The sequence below is a fragment of the Spinacia oleracea genome, chromosome 4 (genome assembly GCF_020520425.1).
Source record: "Spinacia oleracea cultivar Varoflay chromosome 4, BTI_SOV_V1, whole genome shotgun sequence".
NCBI lineage: Eukaryota > Viridiplantae > Streptophyta > Magnoliopsida > Caryophyllales > Amaranthaceae > Spinacia > Spinacia oleracea.
Genome location: NC_079490.1, coordinates 9,785,883 through 9,795,367, shown reverse-complemented (window position 1 = coordinate 9,795,367; position 9,485 = coordinate 9,785,883). Strand labels below are relative to the sequence as shown.

Below are 9,485 nucleotides of genomic sequence, written 5' to 3'. Positions count from 1 at the left end.
GTACAATCTATTCAACTGATACCCTTAAAGAAGTAAGTTCTACATAGCCACACAAGACTATCACAATTGAAACAGCTACGACACGACACAATCACAATTTTAATCATTGCATCTAGAGATGGCCAACGTGACGGGTTGGGTGGGTCGTGGCCTCGTGGGTGGGTTTGGTGGGTCGTGGGTCGGGGATAATTGACACAGGACCCGCCTAAGTTAAATTAGGGTGGTTCGAGTCATGGGTTGTGTCAGAAAAAATGGACACAGTACATGATGGGTCGTGGGTTACGTGGATCGTGGGTTGATGTGGGTTGTGCGGGTCAGGGAGGTCTAATGGGTTACAACTTATGGATTCTGATGGATCGAGTGGGTTTGGTGGGTTTACATGAGTTTTAGGAACTAATTGGTTAGGTGAGTTTGGACAATTAATTAAGTGTTAAAAAGCTACAAATTTGTACTTCTATGAACTTTAATTAATTTTTTATGTAGGTAATGTAGGAACTAATTTGGGTTTACTTAAATGTAGGTAATGTATATTTATACAATAAAATTAGAATTTATTAGCATTTTAAATATACAAAGTTGTTTAAATTAGGCTGAGTTTCGCGGGTTAGGTTCGTATGTTGGGTGGGTTGGGTTCGTGTGTTGGGTGGGTTGGGTTCGTGTGTTAGATTGGGTGGGTCGGGTGTGCCGTGGCGGGTTGTGTTGGATCCGATGGGGTGAGTCGAAATGGGCTGTGTTGAAAAAATTCGACCCACAACACATCAAAAAAAAATATTCGGGTTGGGTGGGTCGTATCATGGGTCATAACTCATAAGTGTGTCCGACCCATGTGACCCACCATGGGTTGTGTCAGGGTGGGCTGGGTCAAACCCGATCCACTGGCCATCTCTAATTGCATCGAACAAGAGCATAGGCGTGCATGTATATAATTGGCTATAATGAACAGACTAATTATAAGCAACGGGGGAAATCATGTGTGAATAAGGGAACAACAATTAGGAAATTTCACGTTATTCTTATTGTTTATTGAATCAGACATACCATATCAAATTAGACCAGATTAGACTAGGCCAAAAAGAAGCAAATGCACTCAACCCCAGACTTTCACGTGGTCCATCAACCTACAACAATCAATTGAGTTTAAAACCCCAAATTGAAAAACCCCCCAAATTTTACATACGAAGAACCCTAATTTCAAATTTTCACAAATTACCGACTTCACTACGCGCACCATGCTGATAATTTGGAGAAATTTTCGAAATTTGTTAGCTAATGAAATTTACTTGGAAAATTGGAAGACCAAATTGATTTAATTTGGGGAATTTGGAGATACTTTTATGGAGCAAAGTATGTTAATGGAGGAACCGATTAAACAAAGAAAGAAGGAAGGAAAGGGGAGAGAAATCTCATTTAACCGCTGGATGTGGGCCCCACAAACGGAATATTTGACGGAAGTTGTAATCAGGTGGCGATTTCCTTAATAGAGAAAGTCTAAGAGCATCTTCAACGGTAAGCTAATTTCTAAATTAGCTTGTCATGCCACATAATATATCAAGCTACTTCCCTTTTTAGTTAGTTAGTATCCCAATGGTTAGCTACTAGCTTGATATTAATGTAGTTATATTTGTCCATCAATATTTTAAATATAAATTTTATTTAATATTATTTCATTGGCCAATTTTTTTCCAGAAAATGAGCTTGATTAAGCTAATTTTCTTGGCCAAAATAATTTATCATTTGAATTTCAATGGTCAACCTAGTAGCTAAAATTGATCGAATAGTAGCCAAGTTTCTAGAGAGAAGGGCTCCTCCTTCTCTCTAGAAACCCTAGCCCCAAATAATAGGAAAAAACTCAAAGCCGTTTTTCATTCAGCCACCCATGAAAAATTAGATCCAGAAAGTGAAAAATTCAGCCAACCTCTTCTTGAATTAAGGTACTTCTTTACTCAATTCAGCCAACTAGTAAAGAAATTACCTTTCTTTAAGAATATTAATGATGGAACTAGCCTTCTTTTTATAATTTTTTCTGGTTCTTTAGATCCATCCCTTGCCCGAAATTTTGTCATTTCAAATTTCGGTAGGTTTGGTCTAAGATCTAGACTACCATCACAATCAATTTAACTCCGCGTTGTGTTCATGTTGAGAATGCCCAGCCCTTTAAATGCCTCAGTCGGCTAGATCTGGATGTTCTATAATTCATTAACCCCGCCATCGATTGTGGGGCCGGGTGATGGAGGAGCATCACTTTATCAAAATTTTAGTGAGAGTTGCCTCCAATTTCAGTTGCAACGTCTTCATCAATTTCATGAGTTTCGGCAAAGATAGTCCAAAGTCCATTTCAATTCCTTTGTATATTTGTATATATGCATTGTTGCAGTTAGGGATGGCAATGGATCGGATTCGGGTCGGATGTAGTAAACTCCAAATCCGATCCATTTAAAATTCGGACTCTAAAATTGCATCCATATCCATATCCATTTAAAATTCGGACTTCAAAATTGCATCCATATCCATATCCATATCCAAATCCATTTAAAATTTGGACTCCAAAATTGCATCCATATAATATCCAAATTTGAATCCATATCCATATCCAAATCCGAATCCATATCCATATCCAAATCTGAATCATGCGTTAACTTTACTTACATAGAACTTGTATTTCTTAATTTTAAAATAAATTAGAAATTATATTTCTCATTTACCAAAATCTAATGAGTTTCTAATAAATTAATAAATTAATAAATTACAAATGTATGCGCTTTAATTAAATATATTAGATTAAATTGGGAACTTCCTTTTAAAAAAAGTCATGTACGAAATATAATACACTTTGAAATAATTTTGAGTCGGATTTGACTCGGATTCGGACTCGGGTCGGAGTCGGGTCGGAGTCTCTGCAGACTCCATATCCGATCCATATCCATTCAGATGTTTTTAATCGGATTCGGATTCGGACTTTTTTTCTCGAATTCGGATCAGATTTTTTCCTTTGGATCGGGTCGGACTCGGTTCGGATTCGGATGTGATTGCCATCCCTAGTTGCAGTATAGTTTACTAGGGAGCTTTTTTGCATTTCTAGGGAGATATATGTTTTTATAGGGATTTTTTTTTTCTTTTTCCAGGGTAGTTCAGTCTAGGCAGTGTTCTTTGGTCTTCGGGTTGTCTGTGAAGTCGAAAGTTGTATCCTTTACCGCTCGGCTAATCATTCACCATTGTAGTCTATTCACCGAGTTATCTCGGAACTGGGGCTGGGTAGTTTGAGGTTAAAGTGTAGTTTCGTTGTTCTTCTCGATTTCATTTCTTTATCCCGGAGTCATTGTATTTCATCCGAAAGGGTGGGTCACCCGAGAGGGTGAGCTAGGTAGTCCGCCTAGTTTTCTTTCCTTATCAAACAAAAAAAAAAAAAAATGGTCAAGCTAGTAGCTTGGAATTTCTAAAAATTACAAACTAATCTCTAGCTACAACCATTGGAGATGTTCTAAAGTGATTTTTTTTTGGAAAAAAAAACTTGTAAGGTGAATATTTAAAAAATGACTATTTTAAAAGGTGATTTTATAAAAAAAATTAATGAAAAAATATTCAAATCAAACTAAAAACTAGACAAATTTGAAAAGAAAAAGCATAAATGTTACACAGTATGAAAAATAATACTTACTTCGTAATAAAATAGTGATTAATATTTAGGCGCGAAAGAAAATGACACGTGGCCACCTATGATGTCTAACATTTGTTGTTTACCATTTTCTCTCACTACTCTGACTTTCAGTGAGCTACTTCTCTCTCGGTCTCTCCTCTTGCTTCTTCGTTCTCACTGAGTTCCTTCTCACAATCGACAGATTCCATAGCCAAAGCGAAGCAGGATACAGTATATCAGCTTATTTGTTACTCAAGTAGGTATGTATGAAACCCTAAACCCTAAACTAATACCTAAATTAGGTTATTAATTATGCCTTGAATTTTATAGAATATATATGCATGTTCTTAGTTTAAAATTGATTTGTATTCAAATTCCCATGAACTTTTAAGTATATTTTAATCATGAATTGTTTGTTTTTAGTTCCGTGAATTGTTGATTTCGATGAATTAGATTTTCAATTCATGAACCGTAATTGGAATCATTTTTTCAACAAATTAAAAAATTGAATTAGGGATATTTACCTGGATTCCTATAGGAAAGTGGCAAAACCCCCCTAATTATTCTTCTCTGCTCCGAGGAAGACGAGTTTCTCTCTCTGACTGCTCCAGGAAGTACTGTTCTGCACTTCCGCACTGTAATTGTGGAAACTGCACCCCAAATTACAGTTATCCACCTCAAATTTCCCTCTTGTTTATGTGTTACGGTTAATTGCAAGGTTTGGTACTTGTGTCCAGTTCCATTTTGTCAGGCGTAAGTCTAGATGAAGTCATGCACTACTCATCAACTCATGCTATTCTTTCTAAGCAAAAGCCAAAGTATTTTATTACTTTTTTGGTATTTTTGTAGGGTGTTTTGTGTTAGAAGAAAAAAAGAGGAATGTTAGGAGGAGAAGGTAGCAACAATGCAAGAACAAGGGAGGAAAATATGTACTGGAGAAGTTTCACTCCTTTCTTCAAAGTTAATCTTCATGCTGATTTTCGTTCTGGGGTTGTAAGTAATCTGTCCTTTTCCATTAGAAAATCTGCCTCTTTTTTTCTTCTTCTTTATGTTCACATGTTTTGTCAATTGTCATGTATGTTCATCTTATTAAGGAATGGAGTATATGTTTATTTAGATTAATTTGGACAGTTATTTAACTCAATTGCATAAATTATTGATTATTTCATGTTTCACAAGGTAACTAATAATTTAGGCAGATGCTTATACTACTCTGTACTTCACAAGGGTCATGTTCATGTAACCCGAGTTCTACCGAACTTGAATTGTTATTTAGTGATTAAATTAATTGGAACTGATTTTTGGTGGTTGAATTTGGCTGCAAATTCCAAATCTGGAACTTTTCCGGTTAAATTTGACTACGACAGGGTAGAATCTAGGTGGATGGTATTGGTGACTGGGGCTAGGGTTGACGGAAAGAATGTGGGGAACCTGGGTGTTGGTGTGGGGTGGCGCTTGTGCGGTCTTGAAGATTGTGGGGGTTGGATGCTCCTGCAGGCGGTGGTGGCAGGAATTGAGATGGGAGGTAGGTGGCAGAGTCTAGGTGATGCGGTGTCTTGGAAGAGAGGTAGGGGTGGTGGGGTTGTGTTAATCACTTTGATTAATTATTTAATTGGTTGTTTAGTGTAATGGAAGTGTTAATATTATATTGAAACATTAAAAAGAAACGGAGTATTACTAAAAGGAACTCCAATGATAATTTTCTCTTTGGAGTAAAGAAATGAGTGATAACAGCTAAATGACATTGACCACTTCCACAAGTTGGAACCTTGCTACTGTATTTCTTTGAAGATGGAAGATTTTATTTACTTGAGAACCCTGCAGTTTGAAATAGGGTAGTAAATTTTCAAGAAAGCGACCGGATAATTGTGTAGCAATTAGCTGTGAACTGGGGGTGAAGCATTGATAGGGTTCTTAAACTACGTCTAGTTTAGAATAGAGTACGAATATTTAATACATTTCGCCTCTTTAAGTTGCCTTACTTGTTAAACTAATTAGCCAAATTGATTTTTTTTTTCTCTAGAAAAAGGTGTCAAGATAGTTTTTCAGCCTTCACATCTTTATTAGAGACTAGAGAGTGATGTTCATCTGTTACCAACCTTCATGCAACTGTAATAGGTTTTGTGATTGGTTGAACTATTATAATGCACTCTTTTTTCAATGTTGTCCGACGCTAATACTGGGAAATTTCCTTCTTGAATCCCATTATTATCATGATCAGGAGATTCCCCTGTATTTCTCAGAAAATGTGAAGAAGAAGTTGCCTCAGAAGGTAGCTTTGAAGGGTCCGGGTGTCGATTTTGATACATGGGAAGTTCAGCTGAAAATGCATAACAATGCCACTTGGGTGGTTGGAGAGGGTTGGGAAGATTTTGCGGCTGCTTTCTCTTTGGAAGAGAATGACACTTTGGTGTTCAAGTACAAAAACAACTCCTATTTCAAGGTCAGGATTTTCAGTGGGAAAACTTCATGTGAGAGGGAATCATCTCATTTCGTCATAAAATCTGTCTCCCAGCAAACAAAAGAAAGTCGCTCAAAAGTTGAGAAACCCTGTACCGTAAAAAAGCAGGAAACAGAAATTGGTTTGGCAATATCAGGAAGTGAAAGGGAGAAGAAAATTAATGATGATCAGGAATCAATATTAAGAGAGTCAGTGGAGAAGACAGTGCTAATAGAAGTTGATGACGACTCAGATGACGACGCACCTACATCCACGAGGATTTTCAAAAGAAAAGTTGATTCCGGCATCTGTAATAAAAGTTCAAAAGAAACGAAATTGGCTTTTCAGAGGGCTGTGAAACCGAAAATAGGTACTCAGTATTTGGTTCTGGATTTCTATCAACTAAGTTTGTTGGCATTTTAAGAAATTAAAAAAAAGGATTAGAAACAGAAGTGGGTTTGTTAACTAGTTAATATTCTCATTATCTTTTTCTCTTCTTGTGGTCTTAGAAACAGAAGGGGAGTATATATCTCCTCTGCGTGGACCGCCTGAATGCAATCAAGAAAAAGAGAGGGAGATACAAAGGGCTAGCCAACGGCTAAAAGAGATACGAAAGACCTGGCAACAGGCGAAAGAGACTCAAAGGTTCACAGAAAAAAGTTTTTGTGTATCCCTGTCACGTACCCATGTTTCCGGAAAAACTGTGAAGTTGGTGTGTTCTCTATTTGCACCTCCCTTATACTTTCTCATAGTTTCATTAAGATAGTAGTAGTGTTCATGTCTAACATCTGCATTCTGTTAGACTCTTATGTTTTGGTTGGTATATGCAGGGTATTCCAAAACAGTGGTGGACTGAGGTCATTAAGTCCAAGGGTAGTCCAACACATTTGAGACTCCGTGTGAAGGGCAACGATGAGTATGATCCACGTTTGTACGGTTGCAGGTATGATAATTCGAATTGTTCAGGAAGAATCACTACTGGGTGGAAGAAGTTTGTTGAAGATAATTCGTTGTGTCAACATGACTGTTGTGTGTTCAGTCTCGCTGAGCCGTTTGAGGATAACAATGAGATTGTTTACTTGGAGGTTGAGATAATACGTGTTATTACTTTGTACGAAGATTCTGATTAAGTGGTGATTGTTAGGAGTCGGGGACATGAATGATAATGCTTGCCTTAGCTTGAATATTTTGCCTTTTGGATGTACAGTGGGTTAGATTAGTTAGGCTAATTATACGATCCTTAATCCTTATAAGTTGCTGGGTTTTTTTGTAGCTTATTATGTAGCTATAAGAATTAAGGACCCTCGGTTTTTTGTTTGTAACTGTGGCAGGTCTAAATGTCTGATTTATGTAAGATGTATGTAAAGATGGTCCAAAGTACTAATAAGTACAAGTATATATGTATGTTTTACTCTGTATTATCTTTTGTTTATGTTTTTGCTAGTGTTAAGACTTGGAGCGACTATGTGCATAAGACAAGTCCGGAGACTTGATATGGGAAAGGCTCCTCTTAGAGTCTTAGCCATAGGCTCAAATCGCGGAAGTCTCGGTCTTTTTTCAAATTAAAGCTGATAATTATGACGTGCTACTCTGATCTAAAATGACGTGAAAATATGGGAATTCGGATAGCCCTCTAAAGATACTTTTACTCTAAAGCTCGAACCCAGCCCTAAAATTCTAGCTCTAGCATGGAAAGCTCGTCTTAATTTTAGCATTTTACTGATTAATTCGGATATGAGTTTTTATAAGGAGTACTTTATTAAATTTCGCTTAATCCAAATTTTTATCACCTCTACCCCTAAACTAATAAATGAGACAAAATTTAAAAAGGATTATTTGCCGAGTTTGGTCTTTTTTTTTTTTTTTTTTTTTTAAACGGAGAGAAAACTAGGTTAGGCCCTCGAAGTAGGCCAACCTAAGGCATCCTTTCGGATGATGAGAGAGAGCGGAGGAGCAAAGGAAGAGAACCAATAACGGAGATCTGGAGTAGTATGCCCCTGATTCGCCATGAAGTCCGCCGCTTGATTTGCTTCTCGAAAGCAGTGACGTACGGAGAAGGACTCCAAAGTAGTAAGATCCATCTCTGCATCACAAATAATATTGTTAATTTCCCATGGTATTTGCCAAACACGATTAATCGAGTTGACAACCACAAGATTATCTCCCTCAATAATCAAATTTTTTATACCAAGAAACAAGGCCCCTTTTAGCCCTTCTCTTAGGCCCATGGCCTCTGCTTGGAGAATGGAGTAGCTATTGTGGATGGCTTTAGCCTCTGCTAAAATAAGTTCCCCCTTTTCATCTCTAATTATGAAACCAAAAGCTGTTTGATGATCAGAATATTTTGAACCATCAAAATTCAATTTATAGTGTCTTGGAGGTGGGAGGGATCAAGAAATTTGTTTTTTGTCGGAATTGCGATTGACGTTCTCAAGATTATTGGTAGTCTGAGAGGGATCATCCATGTCATGATTTAAGGAATTACGCCAGTTCTTAATGAAATTACGAATGAGAATACAAGCTTGTGAGGAACTAAAGCTTTCTTGTTTAAACGTAACAGAATTGCGGATAAACCATATAAACCACCATCCAATTGTGATTTTTTCAAGATTTTCAGTACTGACATTCTGTTTCAGATTTTGGATGTTACTATAGAGGTCTAGATCAGGATCAAAGGAGGGCATAGGCCAATTTTCAGTCCTTTGGAGCTGGAAGAAAATGTCTTTTCCAAAAGGACAAGCAAATAGAAGATGAGAAGTGTCTTCTGTATGATGGTTACAAATTTCACAATGAAGGGGCACTATGACATGACTCCTAAAAAGGCGCTCTTTCGTTGGAAGGCCGTCACTAAATATTTTCCATAGAAAATTTTGCACTTTTGGAGGTACATTTAATTTCCATATCCACCTGTGAGGTACTCTATTTTTCGGGGAAAGAGAGAGACCTTGAGCTAGACAAGCAGCCGATTTAGTTGAAAAGATCCCATTAGGAGCTGGATCCCAGAATAACTTATCCGGAATGAGGTTAGAGGGGATTAAAACTCGGGATATGTCAGTGACTATTGTAGTTGGAAGGAAACATCTCAACTTTTGAATATCCCATTGTCTATCTTGAGTTATGAAGAAACTAACTGTATGGTCTAGGATTGGTGAAGTAGGGGTGCTTCTCTCAATAATTGGATTCTCATACACTTAATTATCATACCAAAAGGAAATCTTATTTCCATCTCCAAGTTGCCATCTTAATCCTTTTTGAAAAATTGGGCGTAAGGCCATTAGATTCCTCCATTGCCACGAAACGTTAGACGATGGATTATAGCTAAACAAGTGTTTATCTTTTAGATATTTCTTAGTTACCATGTTAACCCATTGGTTGGATGGGTCGGTTAATATCCTCCACAAGAGCTTCATT

General features: G+C 37.2%; 2 protein-coding genes across 5 annotated transcripts; one reads left to right on the top strand and one right to left on the bottom strand.

Annotated features, from left to right (window-relative positions):
* The first annotated feature begins 3,736 nt into the window (after nucleotides 1-3,736).
* On the top strand, nucleotides 3,737-7,492 carry LOC110780269 (B3 domain-containing protein REM16). Of its 4 annotated transcripts, none has more exons than XM_056827239.1 (5): nucleotides 3,737-3,894; nucleotides 4,484-4,627; nucleotides 5,856-6,444; nucleotides 6,590-6,786; nucleotides 6,905-7,492. In XM_056827239.1, the coding sequence occupies exons 2-5, from the start codon at nucleotides 4,514-4,516 to the stop codon at nucleotides 7,202-7,204; spliced, it is 1,200 nt and encodes a 399-aa protein (XP_056683217.1). In that variant the 5' UTR covers nucleotides 3,737-3,894; nucleotides 4,484-4,513; the 3' UTR covers nucleotides 7,205-7,492. The 4 variants fall into 4 exon arrangements, with proteins under 4 accessions (XP_056683217.1, XP_021840385.1, XP_056683216.1 ...); XM_021984693.2 differs by having other exon boundaries at nucleotides 6,584-6,786; XM_056827238.1 differs by having other exon boundaries at nucleotides 3,743-3,890; nucleotides 6,584-6,786.
* Nucleotides 7,493-7,966: 474 nt separating this feature from the next.
* On the bottom strand, nucleotides 7,967-8,758 carry LOC130471303 (uncharacterized). The gene is made up of 2 exons (XM_056841350.1): nucleotides 8,494-8,758; nucleotides 7,967-8,397 (listed from the first exon to the last, which is right to left on the bottom strand). Exons 1-2 carry the CDS (start codon nucleotides 8,756-8,758, stop codon nucleotides 7,967-7,969), a joined length of 696 nt encoding a protein of 231 aa, XP_056697328.1.
* Between the last annotated feature and the right edge of the window lie 727 nt (nucleotides 8,759-9,485).